Source organism: Corythoichthys intestinalis, chromosome 2, assembly GCF_030265065.1.
Source record: "Corythoichthys intestinalis isolate RoL2023-P3 chromosome 2, ASM3026506v1, whole genome shotgun sequence".
Classification (NCBI taxonomy): Eukaryota; Metazoa; Chordata; class Actinopteri; order Syngnathiformes; family Syngnathidae; genus Corythoichthys; species Corythoichthys intestinalis.
The window spans coordinates 46,870,835-46,894,900 of NC_080396.1; the positions used below are offsets into that span (position 1 = coordinate 46,870,835).

A 24,066-nucleotide genomic window follows, 5' to 3' on the forward strand; every position below is an offset into this window, starting at 1 on the left:
AAATATCTTTAGACTATACCTACCAACTTTCATTCACATCCATCCAGGATTAACAGAGTAGCACTTTTAGTTGGTGTCTTCCCCAAAAAGAAGAACAAGGAGACCAAAGTAAGTGAGAACTTGAGACCTCCTTCTAGGCGCTCTAAAAATCAATGTAGTGAAACCCATGTGTGAGGAGGACTATTATATGTAGTAGCCATGAAAGGGAGGCGCTGGGTATTATTAAATTTAACCCTTTAACACCGAACATATCGGTGGCGACACGTTTACGCATATCTTTGAAGCCTTGTCATGCTGTAATTACGTCACCCACGTGCCGCTGGTTGGTCTAATTAGAAAGTGCGGAAGTTGAGTTCCACGCCCGTTTTTACTTAAAGTCAAGCGACCACGTAAAACGGGAGATAATGTCATTTGAATGTTATAGTTTTCTTGCCCTCATAAATAAATATTAAAACCTACATGGACCATGTGTTTATGTCCATATTTTCATTGTTTCTTGTCCTTTTTCAAAACCGAAAGCACCACGAAAAACTACATATCCCAGGAGCCATTATGAAGTCATGAGGGACGGACGTAATGTGAACATTTTTAATAAATTGCAGAGTGAGGTGCCACCTAAGGAGAGGGAGGCGAGGTAGCGAGCGACGGCCTGTTGGATTGAGCAAGCGACTTTGAAACGTGCGGAATGAATCGAAAACTAAAATTAGCGCAAGCTGGTGCATTATTTCACCAACTCAAAAGGAAAAGGGTGGGACAGATTTCGAATGAGTCAGTCAGTTAGAAGGGTAACAGACTGACAGCAGTGTGCAAACGGAAGCAGACCCATGCCTTAGAAAATGGAACTGAACTACCGGTAGTTTATTGTCAATATTTTTGGAGAGATGTGATAAAAATAAAATACATATGTATGTGTATATATATATATATATATATATATATATATATATATATATATATATATATTAGGCCTGAACGATATTGGAAAAAACTATTGCTGCGATTTTTTGGGGGTTTGCGATATATTGCGATATTAAAAAAAAAAAAAGATATTGGAAAAAACTATTGCTGCGATTTTTTGGGGGTTTGCGATATATTGCGATATTAAAAAAAAATATATATATATATATATATATATATATATATATATATATAATATATTTATTTATTTTTTAAAGACATTTTTACTAGATGACTTGAATAGCACTTTGGGAAGACTTTGGATTACTCATCATGACCACAGTGTACAGTATTCCATCGTTTTTCGCGGTTAATAGGGACCAGAACCCGCCGCGATAAGTGAAAAACCGCGAAGTAGCGCATATATATATATATATATATATATATATATGTATATATATATATATATCTTTTTTTTTTTTTTAAATAAATGCTTTTTAAGCACTTAAAATGTAATAATTATGATCAGTTTTAAACATAACTGTCCCACTGAATCATTTTTAAACAAGAATAAAGTACTGTAGTAGAAAAATGCTTGGCTTTATTAAATGCTTTTGTTTACCTAACATGGCTGTGAGTCTTGGAGTGACATGTAGAAATTACAAAGTCCTCATAATCACTTCTGGCGTTTATTTTATATGTCTCGAACGTCTCCACATTCTCCCCCTACAGACACACACATTCATTCCAGCCCGCGCTCCTTTGCAGAAACTGTTTAACAAGTTAAACAGTTTGATTGACAGATTGCTGCCCGGCTTCTTTGACCAGATCAAAGCCATCGTTAACTTTAATAAGCAAGTGCCGCAGTGACTGAGAGCTGGGAAAGGGGGTGAGAGAGGCTGTGCAAGCGAATGAAGCAGATCAAGGGTTTGTGGATCAGAAAAAAAAACAAAAAACTATCGCACGTCCTTGCGATGGGACTATCGCGCATGCGCACATGCGATGGCGATGTTTAAACGATATATCGTTCAGGCTTAATATGTGTATATATATATATATATATATATATATATATATATATATATATATATATATATATATATATATATACACACACATATATATATACTAGGACTGCAGCTATCGAATATTTTAGTAATCGAGTAATCGACTGAAAATTCTATCGATTAATCGAGTAATCGGATGAAACAAATATATTTTTAGGTGAAGAGCAATTATAAATATACATGCGAAAACAAGACATTTCATCTAATCTTGAACCATTTTCATTCAATCAATGTCTTTGCTTTCGATGTATATTGTTGAAAAGAGCCAACAATCGCATCTCAGATGTAACTAGAATAAAAAAAAGAGTAATTCACTGCTTTCACTCAAAAAACCTTTAGATCTTATAAAAAAAAAAATATATATATATATGTAAATATATACATATATGTATATATGTATGTATATATATATATATATATATATATGTATGTATGTATATATATATATAAGTCCTGATAGGATTTTGAGTTTTTGCAGTGTTCAAAATAAATGTTTGATACAGGCTGTATTGGAGCACATTAGGGACCAGTGCTACTTGGTGTTTTATCCAGCAATGACTACTGAGCTAAAATTGATAGTTAGCATTATTGAGTTTTTATTTTATACCCTCATCACTCCACAACGCTATGTTATGTTAAAGCCTGTATGTAAGACACGTTAGCCACGCATCGAAAGTGGTCATAATTAATATAAACCTAGCCCTCCGCAGGGCTAACGTTACTTGAGCTAGTGGCAGTAACGCTAATCTTATTTATTAGCGCTTAGCGCTCTTTATTAGCGCTTAGCGCTCTACTGCTTTAAGATGGCGGCTGTTTACTAACGCTGCCCAGACACGGCCGAGCCTGTCATTTCACATCTAGTTCAACATACATGTGATCTCTATGAGACTCATCAGACGCTACCTGCTACCAGCGTAGCATCGTGCGGGCTAGTATTTAGCAACGTCGGCGTCGTTTGTAGCGGTTGTCGGCTGCAGTAATTTATTTTTATTTTTTGGCTTCTTCCTCAACGCACGTGACATCAGCGCGTTGTCCCGCATTAAAAGTAGTCCGAGCAAAACGTGATGCTTAGAGCTGTCAAAATAAACGATTACTCGAGGTGAATAAAATTACTCGGATCAGTTTTTAAACTCGAGTTACTCGAGTTGCTCGAGTATTCGTTTCAGTTCTTATATATACTGTATATTAGAGATGTCCAGCTTGATCAGCGATCGATCGGGTCCGATCACGTCATTTTCAAAGTATCGCAATCGGCAAAAAAATATCGGCCATGCCTTTTTTTAATATACACATATATATATGTGTGTATGTATGTATGTATGTATATATATATATATATATATATATTTTTTTTTTTTTTTTTTTTTAAATTAAATCGTCTTCTAATTGTATTTAACGTTACAGACATAATGTGTTACACTCATCCAGAGTCTTTAGTTTAGGCTTAAGGTAGGGTTATCAAAAATATCCCGATAATGGCGGCAATTAATTTATTAAAAAATACGTCACGTTAAAATATTTAACGCAATTAATGTATGCGCTGCACGACCCTCTCACTCATTGTCGCGCTCAATCTGTAATGATGCCATTTTACCTATATAGAGAGATAAAAGGCAGCGCAAAATGAGTAGAGTGGATTTTGGCAGCCTTTGGAGCCTTTTTTTAATTGGCTAAAGCCTTGCAATCCCTCTCCCTATGATTAGAAATATCATGGGAAGCAATGTGGGGAAGCAAGGTAACAATTGATCTTTGTCTTAACACTTCTTAAGTTATTTCCCAACGCAGAGAAGATATATCAATTGGTAGCATGGCGCATAGTCATGGTTCCACTTCCCATCATGCATTTGGGATGGCCACAGTATCATTTACTGAAAGCTCAACAAATACACTAGATGGCAATATTTAGTCACAATATACAAGGTCACAAGTCTTTCTATGCGTGGATCCCTCTCACAGAAAGAATGTTAATAATGTAAATGCCATCTTGAGGATTTATTGTCATAATAAACAAATACAGTACTTATGTACTGTATGTTGAATGTATATATTCGTCCGAGTTTTATTCATTTTTTTCTTAATGCATTGCCGAAATGTATATGACCGGGAAAAATTATCGGGAATGATTGGAATTGAATCGGGAGCAAAAAAAAGCAATCGGATCGGGAAATATCGGGATCGGCAGATACTCAAAGTAAAACGATCGGGATCGGATCGGGAGCAAAAAAAACATGATCGCAACAACCCTAATATATATTATTATTTATTTTATTTATTATTTATATTTATATTATATATATGTTTGAAAAGACTTTTTTTCAATGTTATATCTTATTTTCCCCCCACTATCAATCTATTCAATTTGTATCTTGATGTGGGTGTTCGAGAACCATATATATATGTTCGAGAAGATATATATATATATATATATATCTTTTTGAACACCCGCATCTATATATACGTATACACAGTGGGGCAAATAACTATTTGGTCAACCACCAACTGTGAAAGTTCTCCTACTTGAAAGGATTAGACAGGCCTGTAATTTAAAGAATTTACCCTCGTGAGGAAAAGCGGCATGGAAATTTCCAAATTAGAGTGGAAAATAAGTATTTGGTCACCTACAAACAAGCAAGATTTCTGGATGTCAAAGAGGTCCAACTTCTTCTAACAAGGTCTAACGAGACTCCACCCGTTACCTGTATTAATGGCACCTGTTTTAACTCATTATCGGTAAAAAAGACACCTGTCCACAATCTCAGTCACTCACACTCCAAACACCACTATGGCCAAGACCAAAGAGCTGTCGAAGGACACCAGAGACAAAATTGTAGACCTGCACCAGGCTGGGAAGACTGAATCTACAATAGATAAAACACTTGGTGTAAAGAAATCAACTGTGGGAGCAATTATTAGAAAATGGAAGACATACAAGACCATTGATAATCTCCCTCGATCTGGGGCTCCATGCAAGATCTCACCCCGTGGCGTCAAAATGATAACAAAAACAGTGATCAAAAATCCCAGAACCACACGGGGGGACCTAGTGAATGACCTACAGAGATCTGGGACCACAGTAACAAAGGGTACTATCAGTAACACAATGCGCCGCCAGGGACTCAGATCCTGCGCTGCCAGACGTGTCCCCCTGCTGAAGCCAGTACACGTCCAGGCCCGTCTGCGGTTCGCTAGAGAGTATTTGGATGATCCAGAAGAGGACTGGGAGAATGTGCTATGGTCAGGTGAAACCAAAATAGAACTTTTTGGTAGAAACACAGGTTCTCGTGTTTGGAGGAAAAAGAATACTGAATTGCATCCGAAGAACACCATACCCACTGTGAAGCATGGGGGTGGAAACATCATGCTTTGGGCCTGTTTTTCTGCAAAGGGACCAGGACGACTGATCTGTGTAAAGGAAAGAATGAATGGGGCCATGTATCGAGATATTTTGAGTGAAAATCTCCTTCCATCAGCAAGGGCATTGAAGATGAGACGTGGCTGGGTCTTTCAGCATGACAATGATCCCAAACACACAACCAGGGCAACAAAGGAGTGGCTTCATAAGAAGCATTTCAAGGTCCTGGAGTGGCCTAGCCAGTCTCCAGATCTCAACCCCATAGAAAATCTGTGAAGAGAGTTGAAAGTCCGTGTTGCCCAACGACAGCCCCAAAACATCACTGCTCTGGAGGAGATCTGCTTGGAGGAATGGGCCAAAATACCACCAACAGTGTGTGAAAAGCTTGTGAAGAGTTACAGAAAACGTTTGGCCTCCGTTATTGCCAACAAACGGTACATAACAAAGTATTGAGATGAACTTTTGGTATTGACCAAATGCTTATTTTCCACCATGATTTGCAAATAAATTCTTTAAAAATCAAACAATGTGATTTTCTGTTTTTTTTTCCCACATTCTGTCTCTCATGGTTGAGGTTTACCAATGTTGACAATTACAGGCCTCTCTAATATTTTCAAGTGGGAGAACTTGCACAATTAGTGGTTGACTAAATATTTATTTGCCCCTCTGTATATGAAAAGACTTTTTTTTAATGTTATATTTTATTTTTTCCCCCAATAGCAATCTATTCAATTTGTATATAGATGTGTGTGTTCAAGAAGCTACATATCACTATATGCATTGTTGGTCTACTGCATATACAGTCATGTGAAAAAATTTGGACACTCCATTAAATATTCAGTTCTTTATTAAGAAATGTTCACATATTAATGTCTGATTTTGTTTTTCTTTATCTCTGGAAAAGAAAGTGATTTAATTTAATTGCAGGTAAAGAACAGAAATTGACATTGTTTTACTCATTAAACCAAATATATCAGCAAAAACGCATATTCTAACAGAGGAAAACGTTAGGACACCCTACCACCTAATAGCTAGTGTTACGCCCTTTGGCTGAAATAACTTCAGTGACATGCTTTCTGTAGCCATCTACCAGTCTTTGACATTGGTCTGAAGAAGGACCTGGCCAGCTCACCATCATAGAATCCACCATAAATTCTATCTTGTATCAGAGTGTGCTTGAGGAAATTTTTGAGATCATCCGTGAAAAAATTAAAGCTGAAGCAAAACTGGATCCTGCAACATCACAATGACCGAAAACATACTCGTAAATCCACCAAGGACTGGCTGGAAAATAAAGGGAGAGTTCAGGAATGGCCAAGTCAAAGCCCAGATCTTAATCCCATTTAGATGTTGTGGGGTGACTTGAAACGGGCTGTACATGCAAGAAACCCCTCAAACATCTCACAGCTGAAAATATTCTGCGTTGAGAGGAGTGGGGCAAACTTTCTTCAGACCAATGTCAAAGACTGCTAGATGGCTACAAAAAGTGTCTCACTGAAGTTATTTCAGCCAAAGGGGGTAACACTAGCTATTAGGTGGTAGGGTGTCTTAACTTTTTCCTCAGAATATGCATTTTTGTTGATATATATGGTTTAATGAATAAAATGCTAGTTTTCATTGTTTTGCCAAAATTAAATCACTTTCTTTTCCAGCGATAAAGAAAAACAAGATCAGACATTAATATGTGAACATTTCTTTCTAAAGAACAGAATATTTAATGGGGTACCATAATTTTTTCACATGACTGTAAACTGTTTTGACCATAGTATATAGAGAGGACAAAACGCTTACGACCATACCTGCTGTTTCTGTTGAATTATCAAATATAAGACTATTGTCTTATTTTTTCTGTTGAATGTTTATCCTAACATGTTGAATGAATATTATCGAGCATGTTTGGTTGTCAATGGGACATCAATATTACAACTTTTGACAAAAAAGTTTGGGATTTTTTTTTTTTTAATTCTTTTTGGCTCAAAAGTGTTGATTATAATTGGTCAGTGAAGAAAACAGTAGTTTGGACATGAAGGTTATGGTGTCTTGAAAAAAGGGACCCGACCAGGCAATTGTGAACAATTTTTTCTTTGAAAAATAAAGGCAACATCAAAGACATGCAAATTCGGACACAAGTGGCTCAGGTGTTAAAGGGTTAATGGAAGACATTTACTTACAGGTACTATACGTACTGTAAAACATTGTTTGGGTTGTCCTTGAAGAATTCAGCAAAACATCATGGTTTGCCTCTCAGCAGATGAGAGCGTACTATCTACTTCAGTGCCAGTGAGCATTTTTTTGGCTTTAATCCTGGGAACACAAATGTCGACAATTAAACAATCTTTCAATCTTTTGCCTGAATTTCCAAAATGTCTGTTCTTCAATAATTTACCAGTTCAAATATAAATTGTGGCTTTTTGCTTTGTAAACCTCATGTAACAATGACACATCACACTTTCAAACGAGGGTGAAAGAGGAGACGGCTATAATCATTATTCAAGCTTTTTAAAGTGCCGTTTTGTCTAATGACAACAAATGTTTACTAGTGACGCTATTGCAGATTGCGCAGCCTCTTGAAAGTACATGTGGTGTAAAGGCCAATTATAAGTTGATGTTTATATTCCTAGCATTTTAGTGTGCATTTAAGCGCATGCTTGGTGCATTTTTTGTTTCTTGGTTTTCCAAATTTCAGCTTAACTATTAGTGTGTTGAACCTAAAATAATGAGGCCAAAAATGCAAGACTCAGCCTGTTGCCACTTGGCTAGCCAGAGGGGGAAAAGGAAGCCAAAGCAAACACATTTTGAGGCACAAAAACTATGGATGGTAGTTAATAATAGAGCATTTAGCATGTGACACACAAACAAAAAATGCACGTACAATGTGAGGAAAAATTGTCGGCATGAAAAATATATTGATATAACAGCTGTCAACTAAAGCAATGGATGGTAACAAGGCAACCAACCTATAAAGAAGCCAAACGGCATGGAAATTGGAATGAGACCTTTGATAAGCAAACCATGGTTGAATGAAGCACTTACGGTAGGAGAAGAACAACAAAATACAACAACCGTAAGCACATTAAACACAGTCGAGCAAAGCACATTATTATGAATCTACCCACACGAAGCGGATGAAAGAGTCAAGAGTTTTGTTGTCACATACAAAGAAACCGATTCCTTAAAAAGTCGCTTGCTATCAGTTGACAGTTGACCCTATAGTTCTGTCTATTGACATTATTCAAGGCCAAACAAGTAATAAATCTGTATCAGTTTGGCACAGCGGGACCTTAAGGTCCTCTATCAGCTGCTATGAACTCCTTAACCTGTCAAGGGCTTATAGAAGGTTTAAAATGCTGCATGTTGTGCCATGTTCAACTATTCCGTTGATGTAATTGCGGTTCATGGCATGGCATTGTCTGACACAATGGCACTTGTGTTACATGTTATATTGTTCAGTGAAAGTTTTTCTACCGACTTGATCACTTGAGCAAAACAGCATCCGCGTTCCACCACTTGGCAACAAATGACCCTAGCAATACACCCATGAGACACGTTTTGTCATAATGTCTACATTAAATCTTGTGAAAATCACAAAAGCTGGTTCAGATAATAAATAGTAAGATAATAAGGGCAGATACTGTATTTACACTGTAAAAGAGATGTCCAGGATGTTCATTACTGTTTATAGATTTAGTTGCATTGCATTACCTTGATTTGTGAGTACAGGTTTCTAAGATTTTTAATGCTTTGTGTTGCAAGCAACAAAAAAGGTCTTAACCTGGATGGATGACCTTTTATCTAACCATCATGTCTCCGTCTGCTTTTGTGCCTTTTGGCAAAACAAGAGAACACATGTGATTGCTGCAGGCGTTTTTGCCACTCCAAGTTGACATTACTGGAATACAAATGTAAAAAATAAAGTCTTCAACTGACTTTTAAAGAAGACTACTGGGTCTGTCTGCCTACCTGGGATTGATCTTCTCTAGTCTATCTATTCTACTGTAATGTTTTTTCCCCCTGAGTGTTGACTAGTAATTTAATTTTGGCTGCGTGCTTAATTGCATAACTATAGACCCTACTCACCTACGTCACAAAATGACGTGTCGCTGTATCCGGCCACCATATTGTACCTATTTTTTAGACCTATTCTCATTGTTTTCAATTAGTCGTGCAAGTTATACAGCAATTCATGGAAGCCCCGGTGTTATCTGACACCGCAAACTCATTGGATGCATTGCATAAAAGGCGTTACGTGGAAAAGCTTCAGTTTATCCATTCGCCAGATCCGTATTTGATGCCTAAATCGATATTTTTCGACCCGCTGTCTTCGCCCTCTCTTCCTGACATCTGCTAGCCTGATATCTACAACTATCTTTTCCACAAAAACTCGACCTATTCTCACGAAACTTTGAAAAACATTAAGAGCAGCACTCTAAGCAACATTACCCTGTGTGATTTCTAAAATGGCGACAATCAAAAAAAGAAAAAAGTTGACTGCGATGGCCGACGCTTCAAGGATAGGTGGATATTGGACTATTTCTTCAATAAAACACGCAACAACGGTGTCTGCCTCATTTGCAAAGAGACAGTCGCTGTTTTCAAAGAGTTCGATGTGCGCGATAATAACAAGACACGCTGACATGTACGACAACATTACAGGAAAGATACGCAGCGAGAAATTATAGCAACTTGAAGCTAGCACAGCAGCAGTATTTCGCAAGAGCCCGAGTGTAGAAAGAGAACGCCACAAAGACGACTGTTGAAATTATGTATTTAAAAAAATAATAATAAAGCAAATGTGACACACAGAAGGGCTTGCTAACATTTCTTTAAATGTATTGTTCTACGTAAATCAGCCCAGGTAGCCCCCCACATTTTTACCACACCAAATCAGGCCCCCTTTGCAAAAAGTTTGGACACCCCTGTTTAACCGATGATCCGTAGACGAGGCAAGCTTCTTTCACTTGTTACCAACTAAATATTATTCAAAAAATAAAGATGGTGGAACAAAAAAGCATCTTGAATTTGAAACTGTATGTTGTCGGCGATTAGCCTAGCAATGCCCCAAACTCTCTAAATATAGATTAAATGCATTTTACCAGATATAAAATGACTACTACTAGAGCAGGGCGGTAAACCGAAAATTTACCGTCACCGAAATTCTTAACGATGACCGACGTAATTTTGACCATGTCGGTAAATTAATAAAACAAGAAAATAGTCTTTTCATCCCGCTTTGATTCTGTGTTGTTCGTCTATGTTCATTCCCCTTTAAGAAAGCAGTGAATGTGCTTACGTAGGGAGTCACGTGATCATCAGGAAGCCAATCAAACAAAAGCCCGGTAAGCTAACGCTAGCAGCTAACGCTACAAGCAAAACGTGATGGAGTGTGGCTTAAGGGAGGTTCACCAAACTTTCAACCGACATTTAGTAGACTCTTGGTGGCATCCAGACGGGCTTTCACCCGCTGTCCTCCTTTGTTCTCACGATTTCCGGAGATGGTGCTTTCAGTGCTTTCTTCTGGTAGCCAGGCTAACGCTAGCTAGCGGCTAACGCTACAAATGAACGTTATGGAGTCAGATAGAGGCTCTAACCTTGTCGAAACGGCTGAACTTAATGAGTGGATTGGGCACGGACTGCATCTAGCAATTACTATGTGGCGTTATTTTGTATCTGTCTGTGTGTGTGATTCCTCTGATAGCTTTTGTGATGGTAAAGAATTCTGCATAAAGTACAATCCAACGGCGAAACTTATAATGACCGAGAAATGGCCCCAGCTATTTTTATTGTGCGTGCATTTATGAAAAAATGCACTGGGGGGGAAAAAAACCCTTAAACCATAAAGTAAACACTTGTATTTAATAATTATATCACAGCAGCCATTAACAATAAGTTGTCTTTTTGAAGTGTACTGTTCAAGCTGCAAGTCATTTGTGTTACAGTGACATGTTTGCACAGGCATATTGATTTTGACAATGTACATTGTTCAAGTCATACACGCTGTTATAAATGTTCATACTTGAATTCTTATTGCTTACAATACATTTTTATTAGGGCTGTCAAACGATTAAAATTTTTAATCTAGTTAATTACAGCTTAAAAATTAATCGTAATTAATCGCAATTCAAACCATCTATATAATATGCCATATTTTTCTCTAAATTATTGTTGGAATGGAAAGATAAGACGCAAGATGGATATATATTTTCAACATGCGGTACATAAGGACTGTATTTGTTTATTATAACAATAAATCAGTTCTAAATCAGTTATAGAAATTTTATATTAAAACCCCTCTTAATGTTTTCGTTTTAATAAAATTTGTTAAATTTTCAATCAAAAAATAAACAAGTAGCCCGCCATTGTTGATGGCAATAATTACTTACACTATAAAATCAGTCGCACCTAAACGCCAGCAGAGGGCAGAAAAACTCCGCAAAACACAATTAACAGGTGGGCCTTTCACTCTAGTGACATTTAAATATGTCTGAGCTGGGCAAGTGCGTTAATTGCGTCAAATATTTTAACGTGATTAATTAAAAAAAATAATTAACGCCAGTTAACGCGATAATTTTGACAGCCCTAATTTTTATAAATTTAATGTTTAGACTGCATGTACAATTGTTAAATACAGTATATCAAATTGAATGCTGGTAAATAAATCAACAAGAAATAGTTAATCTGTATTTCATGCATTGATTGATTTTCAAATTATATAACAGTCCGCTTGGGCAAATTTATTGTCATTTATCGTTATCGAGATAAATCTGCTCAATTTATCGTGATACATGTTTAAGGCCATATCGCCCAGCCCTAACTACTACATAATCTGTGGTAGTCGTTTGGAGCCCAGTTTTCTCGTCGAATTGCAGCAGTCCATCTCGCTCTACTCTCCGGGTCTCTCGGAATACGGTAAAACTTCCAAGTCTCTCCATCTATCTTCTCTGTTTTTGCAACCGACCGCCACACACGCCTTCACCATTTTGATTAATAATGTTAACGAGCAGAAAAACACGCCATAATAGGAGGAATTTACGAAGCGGTAATGCATTAACATGACGAGTATACGGACAACATGGCGCGGGGGCGTGGCTGTGACGTCACGTGAGTAGGGTCTATAGCATAATTATTTTGTTCTGGTGCGTTGTAAACCAATGTTCAGACTTTTAGGGGGCTTGGAACATTTGAACTGGGCTGAAGGGTTTTTTCTACATTAAATCCATATGATAGACAAATGATCGATATGTGCAGTTGCAAAAGTTATTTCTTCCATGTACTTTATGGATTGTACCTTGGACTACAGCCCTTCAAGATAAAGGGTGTCATGTGAGATCTTGCCAAATGGTCACAAAACTTTATCTGTAGGCATGGCCACAATGAAAAACAATAATATCACTCAAAGATGTTCTGCATCTTATATACCAGGGGTTGGGAACCTTTGGCTCGCGAGCCAGCTCTGGCTCTTTTGACGTCTGCATGTGGCTCACAAACAAATCTTAAAATTTTTTTTTTTTTTAAGTTTTGTTCTATTCCTTTGCGCATTGCGCGAAACGGCAACGGTTATCGGCGACTCGAAACCCTGTTTGCAGTAATTTTAGTGGGAAATTGGCAAACATATATGTCGTTGTGTCTATTTATCTATTTATCTATCTATCAATCGCATAGGAAACGCAGATGAGGCAGAGACACTGTTCAAGTGGGGTTGCTGTATTTTGCTGTCGAAAATAACGGCCGATGTGCGCATGTGCATGAGATCAAGTAGTAAACTCCCCTCTTTTTCAGTTTCGTTTTCTGCGTTGTCAGCTAATTTTAGAAACCCTTTTGAAAAGATGGTTAAAATAAAAACAAAAGACAAGGAGTATCGTACCTTTCAGCAGGAATGGACAGAGGAATTTGCCTTTGTGTAGAGTTTTTGACAACTTTTCGGATAAAGACAAGATAATTGAACTGATAAAAGACATGCCTCTGTCGGCAAGAACTGTTCACGACCGTACCATCATGATGTCAAATCAAAATGAGGCAACGCAAGTGAAGGACATAAATGCGGCACCGTTTTTTTCTTTCGCTTTGGATGAGTCAATAGACGTAAGCAGTTTATCCCAGTTCAGCGTGATTGCAAGGTTTTGACTATGAAATGGACAACAAGAGGGGAGGATTTATTCAAGTCTTTCACAGAGTTCGATAAAGAAAAAAATCTACCAATGGATAAACTTGTTTTGGTGTGCAGTGATGGTGCTCCGTGCATGGTGGGGGAAAACAGAGGATTCATGTCGCTTCTTCGTAAACATGAAAAGAGATGCATCCTAAGTTTCTCAATGCCTGCATGAAGCTTAACCTCACCAAGTATCAACCAGACTATGAAGCCATCAGCAAAACCATGCAGCACCAGAAGTCGCATTAGTAAGAAATACTTATAATTGATTAGCAACAGCATAACAATGTTATTAAAAAGAATTCAGAGACTTATTGTACTTTAAAAGTGTTGAAATAACATAAAATGCACACATTACTTATATTTTTAGTTTTAAACCTATTGTATGTCTCTCACGGAATTACATTTAAAAATATGTGATGTTCATGGCTCTCTCAGCCAAAAAGGTTCCAGACCCCTGTTACGTATATACAGTACTGTCTATTCAGACAATGTTGAGTGACGGGAATTTGTTATGGAAGAAAAGCAGCTTTGAGGGCTTCCTAGACTCATCAGCGAGCATGTCAGCATACCGTAATTTCCCGAATATAAGGCGCACCCGTGTATAATGCGCACCCCAGATTTACTTGTAAAATCTAGGGGAAATTATTGTACCCGTGTATAACGCACACCCTAATTTTAGCACCAATAAATAGAAGAATACAAGAAAACAGAGCTCGTGTACAGATACAGAAATGTAATTTTACTGACTGGTGAAACACAGCACAAGCATAGCACATTGGTAGTTCAAAAAATTACCGTAAACTGACAATATGTACAGGAATACTATGATCTGATAACTTCTTCAATTTGCCAGAATCCAGGAGAAAACAAAACAGATGTGACTTTTCTTTTAAAGGCTGCTGTATAACTTGCTCGTTTCATCATGATGAATAAATGTTTCTTCCATGGATTGATACGGTAAAATAAAAGTGAGAAATTAAGCCGGAAATCTGAAAGAGTTGATCGCTGTGGACTAGAATGTAGCAATAGGAACTTTTGTTATTTGGGTTTGAGTTTCCCGAGGGACAGATATAGTTGACGGACACAGGAAGTCTGTGTTGTGTTACGTTTGTTATGGTCCGAGTTGCGGAGCTGCAATAAAAGTTGACTCAAATGAGTTCAAGAAACTAAATTCTGTGCTTTATGAAGAGTGAAAAAAGCTGTATTTAACACAGACAAAATCATTCGACCGATCAGAGTGAAGTATTACCGAAACAAAATGGTGACGTCACGTACCGTAATGGTCGGCAACAGATCGGCGCATACATTTCTTCAACACAACATGGCCGTGTCAATAAAAAAAAAATATCGGTTTTTATATATATAAATTATATATATATATATATATATATATATATATATATATATATATATATATCTGTCTCCATCCCTTGTATAATGCGCACCATGATTTTACAAGTTGTTTTTTGGGGAAAAAAGTGTGCATTATATTGGGGAAATTACAGTACTTTATGCAAAGCAGGCTTTTTCTGTGACAGTCAGCTGTAGTGTAAGGTTGTATTTTATGGAATTATCTTACATGGCGCATTCTTTTTCTCAGAGGTTGCAGGGTTCTCTGTTTGTCTCAACATTTGTGGTTTTCTTGTTTTCGACAAGTTCAGCAAATATGTTAGTCTCTTGACATACAATTGTTCAGGGCGAAGTAGACATTTTATAGTAATGAGCAGTGTTTTGGGTGGGGTTTTTTTTCTCTGCAAGCAGATGAGGGTGGATTTATATCTTATCTTGGTCTTGGAGGTTGTTCCTTTGAAGAAGACACGTGGTCCTGGAGAGATAGAGAGGCTTATTGAGCTTTTCTGTCTGACGACCCCTGGCCTTCATGGCATGAAACTCATGTGTTTTGGAGAAACAGTTGTGGCATTTAATGTCTCAATCACAAGTTCATGTACAAACACCAGACATTTGTACGAAAACTGGCACAAACTTACAAAAAACAAATCATGCAAAAACTTGGTCGTACGAAAACCACAGTTTTCCACGTTTGCTCTTGTGTCTTCAGACAGGAAATAAACCAAATCATGAAGAGCTCCTATCTGCGAGGACTCAACATGGCCTCGTTCTTTGCCAGCAGTAAAATTGTGGTTTATGTCACCTTCTTGGTCTACGCACTGGTGGGCAATAGCATCAGCGCCAGTCGAGTTTTCGTCACGGTGTCCCTATACGGAACCATCAAGCTCACGGTCACACTCTTCTTCCCACTGGCTATTGAAAAACTGTCAGAGACCATCGTCAGTATTCACAGGATCAAGGTACCACTCTTACCTCATTGTTTTAACCACTCCTTGAAAACATTACTTAAGAAATTTGTCAGTCACTCACCTCCATTGGTGGGATACAAGGATTCTGTACTTCACTGGACTTTCTACGTATCTGGACTCTGACATTAAGTATAGTTCAGTTGCATTTAACTTTGAAAAACAGAATAGCTGCATCTTAATTTTTACAGCAGTAGTATTTTTTTCATGTACTTGCTGGAAATGCTTCAGAACTACTTCTTTTGTGTTTTATTTTTTCAGACTTCTTTATTTTAGTATGTCTGTATGATAGTAGTTATCAGATCGTTTTTGTAATAAATACTCAACAGAATTTCCTCCTGCTGGATGAAATGAGTACAAGAACGTTAACACTGGAGGAAAAGAACCCAAACAGCATTGAGTTGAAGAGGCTGACATGCTACTGGGATAAGGTAATCGTTCTACTCCGTTTTTGTCACCTCTAAGGTCAAACTTTCTTGTAGTCACACAATTTAATAGCAAAAATCTTCTGGAAAACATGTGCCAGATTACTAAAATCCAGAGGTTGAACCACCGTCATGCACTAAGTCATTTCATCATGAGACTCCAGCTCAATGAGCTTTAAAAGATTACCACCACAATGCCCGTTCTTAGACTTTTTTGGGGATGCCAATACAAAGGGGCACCAGTATTGGCAAAAAAAGAAACGTGTAATGACGATAATACTAAAAAATGGAACGATTAGTCTATTATTGTATAATACATATTTGGGGTTGTTTGCGTGCAATAGGGAAAAAAAGTGGGGCAAATAATTATTTAGTCAACCACTAATTGTGCAAGTTCTCCCACTTGAAAATATTAGAGAGGCCTGTAATTGTCAACATGGGTAAACCTCAACCATGAGAGACAGAATCTGGGGGGGAAAAAAAACGGAAAATCACATTGTTTGATTTTTTTTTTAAATATTTGCAAATCATGGTGGAAAATAAGTATTTGGTCAATACCAAAAGTTCATCTCAATACTTTGTTATGTACCCTTTGTTGGCAATAACGGAGGCCAAACGTTTTCTGTAACTCTGCACAAGCTTTTCAAATACTGTTGCTGGTATTTTGGCCCATTCCTCCATGCAGATCTCCTCTAGAGCAGTGATGTTTTGGGGCTGTCGTTGGGCAACATGGACTTTTAACTCCCTCCACAGATTTTCTATAGGGTTGAGATCTGGAGACTGGCTAGGCAACTCCAGGACCTTGAAATGCTTCTTACAAGCCACTCCTTTGTTGCCCTGGCTGTGCGTTTGGGATCATTGTCATGCTGAAAGACCCAGCCACGTCTCATCTTCAATGCCCTTACTGATGAAAGGAGATTTTCACTCAAAATCTGTCAATACATGGCCCCATTCATTCTTTCCTTTACACAGATCAGTCGTCCTGCTCCCTTTGCAGAAAAACAGCCCCAAAACATGATGTTTCCACCCCCATGCTTCACAGTGGGTATGGTGTTCTTCGGATGCAATTCAGTATTCGTTCTCCTCCAAACATGAGAACCTGTGTTTCTACCAAAAAGTTCTATTTTGGTTTCATCTGACCATAACACATTCTCCCAGTCCTCTTCTGGATCACTCAAATGCTCTCTAGCGAACCGCAGACGGGCCTGGACGTGTACTGGCTTCAGCAGGGGGACACGTGCAGGATTTGAGTCCCTGGCGGCGCATTGTGTTACTGATAGTAGCCTTTGTTACTGTGGACCCAGCTCTTCATAGGTCATTCACTAGGTCCCCCCGTGTGGTTGTGGGATTTTTGCTCACCGTTCTTGTTATCATTTTGACGCCACGGGGTGAGATCTTGTATGGAGCCCCAGATCGAGGGAGATTATCAGTGGTCTTGTATGTCTTCCATTTTCTAATAATTGCTCCCACAGTTGATTTCTTTACACCAAGTGTTTTACCTATTGCAGATTCAGTCCTCCCAGCTTGGTGCAGGTCTACAATTTTGTCCCTGGTGTCCTTCAACAGCTCTTTGGTCTTGGCCATAGTGGAGTTTGGAGTGTGACTGACGGAGATTTTGGACAGGTGTCTTTTATACCGATAATGAGTTAAAACAGGTGCCATTAATACAGGTAACGAGTGGAGCCTTTTTAGACCTCGTTAGAAGACGTTAGACCTCTTTGAGCCAGAAATCTTGCTTGTTTGTTGGGGACCAAATACTTATTTTCCACTCTAATTTGGAAATAAATTCTTTAAAAATCAAACAATGTGAAAGAAGAATTACGGGCCTCCCTAATATTTTCAAGTGGGACCACTAGCACAATTAGTGGTTGACTAAATACTTATTTGCCCCACTGTAAAGTTTCAGAGCTAGACAGCAGTGTTTTGTTCGAGTACATTGAACATTAAGAGAATCGTTTGAGGAAAGTCGCAAAGAGTTTGCCAGAATCCTATTCCATAAAATCCCCTTCCTGATTCAACCCACATGAGCACTTTGCTATTTTGACATTTATTTTGCAGAACAACAACTTGCATTTACTGAGGTTTAACTGCATGTTGCTCATAGGTTAGACCATAGGAATGCATTATTATGGCCACAAAACTTGCTTTAAGAAGAGGTTTTTTGTTTGGGACAGCATGAGAAGTTTTCATACAGCAACAAAAATATATGGTTCTCTTAACTCACATTTTTTAATGTCCATTAGGCAGATTTACTTAACCCTTAAGTACCTGCAACATGAAGCAATTATCAGAGAATCCCAAAATTTGAAAAATAAGGTCCTAATGAAACCTTTTTTTTTTTTCAAATTTGTAAAAAGGAAAGTCAAAATGAACATGTGTAATAAGCGCTCTGATCTCTATAACCCTTGCTAGATCCTGTTTTTTTTTCTCTCATGGAACCTGCAGATGCATGTGTTGACTTGCATACATATTTTTTTTCCCCAAAAAGATATGTCAAAAGTCTGAATCAGTCTCAAAATCATGAAATTTTAGGTGTATCAAATGTGATACATTTGGCAATATAGGGTTAAACTGGATGGTTTTTGGAGCCTCCGACAATTATATAGCTTATACCTGCTTGAATTTGACCTCTCTCCTTGGAGCAATTGGTAGAGTTCTATTCTTTTATTTCCCTGGCACAGATACTTTTAAGCAGGGTACACATTTTATATAGTAGAGGTTGAAACTTTGGGAAAGCCAATCCAGACAAAACACTTTTCCAATTTTACAGCCACTCAAGATCCTTTACAACTACTCACTGGTTACTAACTTTGTTGGGTTTTTTTTCCTGTTTTTTTAAAAAAAATTTTTATATAAATCAGAGAAGATACTTGTATATGTTGAATAATACTGGGAAACAATTTTGAAAAAAAAAAAGTCTGATTTTTATGTTGATTAAAATTTAATTTAGTATGCTAATTCCAAAATTGCAGTCAGTTTTTTTCTAGTTTTCTTCACAGCTTACAATGTTATTACTACTTACTTGCAGCAATGCCTCGTTTCTTTCATATTTCATTATATGTCAATACTGTATTTGAACATACAATGAATTTGTACCGTATTTTTAAGCAAACAGGACACTATAGTTCAAAAACCTGTTAGAGAAAACCAGACTATTTTTAAATTCTGTGCCCAAAATTGAGTTAAAAACAGCTCTCAGACCAAACTCAGCAAAAATTGTGTTTCCTAATCATTCCACCCTGGAAAAGAAAGGTTATAAATAAATCACTAAACGCCTTAAACGAAAATGACCTTCATGCTCATTATGAATGTGAACAAAGTTTAAATTAGAGCTGAAACGAATACTTAAACAACTCGAGTAACTCGAGTTTAAAAACTGATCCGAGTAATTTTATTCACCTCGAGTAATCGTTTATTTTGACAGCTCTATACATCACGTTTTGCTCGGACTACTTTTAATGCATGACAACGCGCTGATGTTACGTGCGTAGAGGAAGAAGCAAAAAAAAACAAAACGTTGCTAAATACCGCACGATGCTACGTTGGTAGCAGGTAGCGTCTGATGAGTCTCATAGAGATCACATGTATGTTGAACTAGTGGACAGTACTTATATAGGGCATTTATCTCCATGGTTACCATGCCCAAAGCCCTTTACATGAGCACACATTTACCCGTTCACGCACACATTCACACACCAATGGGCTGCTGCCATGCAAGGCGCTGTCAACCCACTGGGGTGGTAAATCACGGTTCAGTGCCTTGCCCAAGGGCACTTCGACAGTAGGCAGTCGTAGCCGAGAATCGAACCACTGACTCTTGGGTCCAAGGACAACTCCAGCTATCGACTGCGCCACGGCCGCCCCACTAGATGTGAATTACAGACTTGGACGCGTCTGGGCAGCGTTAGTAAACAGCCGCCATCTTAAAGCAGTAGAGCGCTAAGCGCTAATAAATAAGATTAACGTTACCGTCACTAGCTCACGTAACGTTAGCCCTGCGGAGGCCTAGGTTTCTATTAATTGTGACCACTGTCGATGCGTGGCTAACGTGTCTTACATACAGGCTTTAACATAACATAGCGTTGTGGAGTGATGAGGGTGTAAAATAAAAACTCAATAATGCTAACTATCAATTTTAGCTCAGTAGTCATTGCTAGATAAAACACCAAGTAGCACTGGTCCCTAATGTGCTCCAATACAGCCTGTATCATACATTTATTTTGAACACTGCAAAAACTCAAAATCCTATTAGGACTTACAGTTTAGACTAACTTAAAACTTAACTAGAACTTAAAAATGGCTTGACACAAATAGAAATTCAATTGAAACATGAGGGAAAAAATCCTAACTTTTAAGTGATGTGTGTTATCAAGCGTAACGGCATTTTTAGGGATATATACTGTATGTATATATATATTTATATATACAGTACTGTGCAAAAGTTTTAGGCAGGACACCTGCCTAAAATGTTTGCACAGTTCTGTATATATTAGGGCTGTCAAACGATTAAAATTTTTAATTGAGTTAATTACAGCTTAAAAATAAATTAATCGCAATTAATCGCAATTCAAACCATCTATAAAATATGCCATATTTTTCTGTAAATTATATATATTCTGTAAAATAAATTGTTGGAATGGAAAGATAAGACACAAGATGGATATATACAGTGGGGAGAACAAGTATGGGCAGTGTATCAAATACTTGTTCTCCCCACTGTACATTCAACATACGGTACATAAGGACTGTAGTGGGCATTTCACTCTACTGTCATTTAAATCTGTCTATGCTGTCCTCACTCCGAAGCGTCTACTTTTTCCAAAGCTAGACAGCTAGTGAACGACGCCTTAATTAGAGGTGTGCAAAATTTCCGATTCTTAGATTATTCGCGATTCGGCCGTGGAAGATTCGAGAACGATTCACAAACATCCAAATTCCGATTATTGAAATATGCCAAGTAAAGCGGAAGTACAACACACTCAGCGCGCCGCGCGGTCTTTGGGGCGCAACAAGGAAGAACGCAGCAAGAGTAGCTAAACATCATGCTTCTCATTACCCGGCCCCTCGGGTAATGCCAATGCTCAACTCACGGCTCTAGCTCAACTCATGCCACGAGATAAAAAAACACAACAACATACCTGACTGCTGCCGAAAAGCTGCTACAAAGTACGTCATCCACATAATGTAATGGTAGATATCATTTATATAGGACTAGATGCACCATTGATTCGGTAGCGTGAGCAGCACATCTACAAAAAACTAGATACGGGCGTTAGTAAACGGCCGCCATCTTAAAGCAGTACACTTCCCTGCAAGGCTGTTGTAGCGAACCTTCCAAGCAAACCTAATTAACTTTTGATCTAAAATACTCCTAAATCGGTCAAATATTGACTTGAATCTATCTTTAAAATAGTTTTAAATCTTTCACATGTCGAAAGTAGACAAAAGGGAAATTATGGAATAACGGGAGCAATTTTAACAACTTTAACAGTTGATTCACAACATTAAATTAATTGAATGTAGTTTAAAGCTGCTGTTACAGAATGGGGACTGGAGTTTTTTATTTACTGTTATTTTTGTATATTTGTTTACTGCTATATGTTAACTTGATACTGAAATAGTAGTTTGGTTTAGCCTGAGAGGATTTTTGAACAATTTTGGAACTAATGTACAAAACATTTAATTTAAAAAAAAAAAAAAAAAAAAAAGGAGGGGGTGGTGCATCAATAATCGTTTTATAATCGAATCGGAGCCTCTGAATCGTAATCGAATCGTTAGGTGCCCAAAGATTCCCAGCTCTAGCCTTAATAATCAGACTTCTCCCTTTTTCATCTGATTTATTAATAAAATTGCCACAAACCATTGTCCTCTTTAGACCGTCGTAAAACTACAACAAAAAAAAGTACACAAGCATTGCATTAGCAACAATGTTAGCTTAGCACGCTATACAGGTTCACTAAACATAAACAAAAAGCGTCTCATACAAAAAATAGAACATTTCGCTTACTAACATAATATGTACATTCTTTACAACAACCATACTTACGGACAAATCTTGTCCAAGGATCATATAAGCACAACATTACAACGTAGGCGTCAGCCCGAGACGTCGTGCAGCCATATTGAACTGGCAAGAAAAAAAATAAACCATGTCGCAAAGCGACCACAAGAGTTCGCTGTTAGACAGCACAAAAAGCCTGCTGTAAAACTTACCAAAAGGCAGAATACTGTCTGAGCGGGACATGTGCGTTAATTGCGTTAAATATTTTAACGTGATTAATTTAAAAAATTAATTACCGCGCGTTAACGCGATAATTTTGACAGCCCTAGGATATATATATATATTTTTTAAATTATTAAATTTATTAGGATCATGGAAGCTTCCACTTGGGGAAAATATATACATACAGTATATCCTGTATATACATAATATAATAAAAATATACAGTATATATATATATATATATATATATATATATATATATATTTTTTTTTTTTTTTTTTTTTTTTTTTTTTTAATAAGATCTAAAGGTTTTTTGAGTGAAAGCAGTGAATTAGTCTTTTTTTTTTTATTCTAGTTACAACTGAGATGCAATTGTTGGCTGTTTTCAACAATATACATCGAAAATAAAGACATTGATTGACTGAAAATGGTTCAAGATTAGATGAAATGTCTTGTTTTCTCATGTTTATTTATAATTGCTCTTCACCTAAAAATATATTTGTTTTATCCGATTACTCGATTAATCGATAGAATTTTCAGTCGATTACTTGATTACTAAAATATTCGATAGCTGCAGCCCTAGTTTAAATCACCACTTTGTCTATTTGTTTCAGCTTCTGGATTCACCATCCCTCCAAGACATCTCCCTCACTGTGAAATCACACCAGCTCTTAGCTGTAATAGGACCAGTGGGGTCAGGAAAGGTGAGATTAAGCGCAACTACGTGTGTCGTACATGCCGAAATGGTTAGCAAAAGATGTGTGGAAGGACTGTTTCAAAATAAATAAATAAACCCCATTAAAAAAAAAACACAGGCCACTCAACTCATTCACTACCAAAGACGCATAAACAATGTTGTTTATATATTTCAACTGCTCATAACTAAAGAACAAACAAGTAGAAACAAACGATGATGAAAATCCGGAATCGAATTTTTGTTTTTGTAAATTCTGTGTTCATGTAGCCATATAACACAATATTCTGTGGTGCTTGAAAGAAAGTGATGTCTTGTGACTTGATGTTTGGTCATGAATGAGTTAAGGACAAGCTTGTATTTTTTTTAACACCTGTACACATTCAGTTGTATTTAACGTAAAATACAGTGGCTTTGAATAACGTTAAATATTTTTGGGGGGCAATAAAACCTTTGCCATTATTAATTAATGTCATACTTGGAGATTTGAAGAGCCACATATTTTTCAAGGTTGATTGTCTTCAGTGTATAAAGTTGAAAAACCATAGTTGAATACACTCTCAAAATCAGTGACAAGCAGAGGTGTGACAAAATATCGAAATGGTGATATACAGGACTGTCTCAGATAATTAGAATATTGTGATAAAGTTCTTTACTTTCTGTAATGCAATTAAAAAAACAAAAATGTCATACATTCTGGATTCATTACACATCAAATGAACTATTTCAAGCCTTTTATTATTTTAATATTGCTGAATTTGGCTTACAGCTTAAGAAAACTCAAAAATCCTATCTCAAAATATTAGAATATCATGAAAAAGTATACAAGTAGGCTATTCAACTAATCACCTGAATCATCTAATTAACTCGAAACACCTGCGAGGGTTTCCTGAGCCTTAAAAACACTCAGCTTGGTTCAGTAAACTAAATCACAAGTATGGGGA

The 24,066-nt window shown here is 37.3% G+C and overlaps 1 protein-coding gene across 1 annotated transcript in view; it reads left to right on the top strand.

The window, feature by feature from the left end:
• The window catches only part of LOC130908523 (ATP-binding cassette sub-family C member 4-like), a 69,387-nt gene that overhangs the window by 26,070 nt on the left and 19,251 nt on the right, over positions 1 to 24,066 (top strand). The window contains exons 8-10 of the mRNA XM_057824024.1: positions 15,525 to 15,774; positions 16,110 to 16,211; positions 23,043 to 23,132. Coding sequence (XP_057680007.1) covers positions 15,525 to 15,774; positions 16,110 to 16,211; positions 23,043 to 23,132 — 442 coding nt within the window. The remainder of the gene's footprint in view (positions 1 to 15,524; positions 15,775 to 16,109; positions 16,212 to 23,042; positions 23,133 to 24,066) is intronic.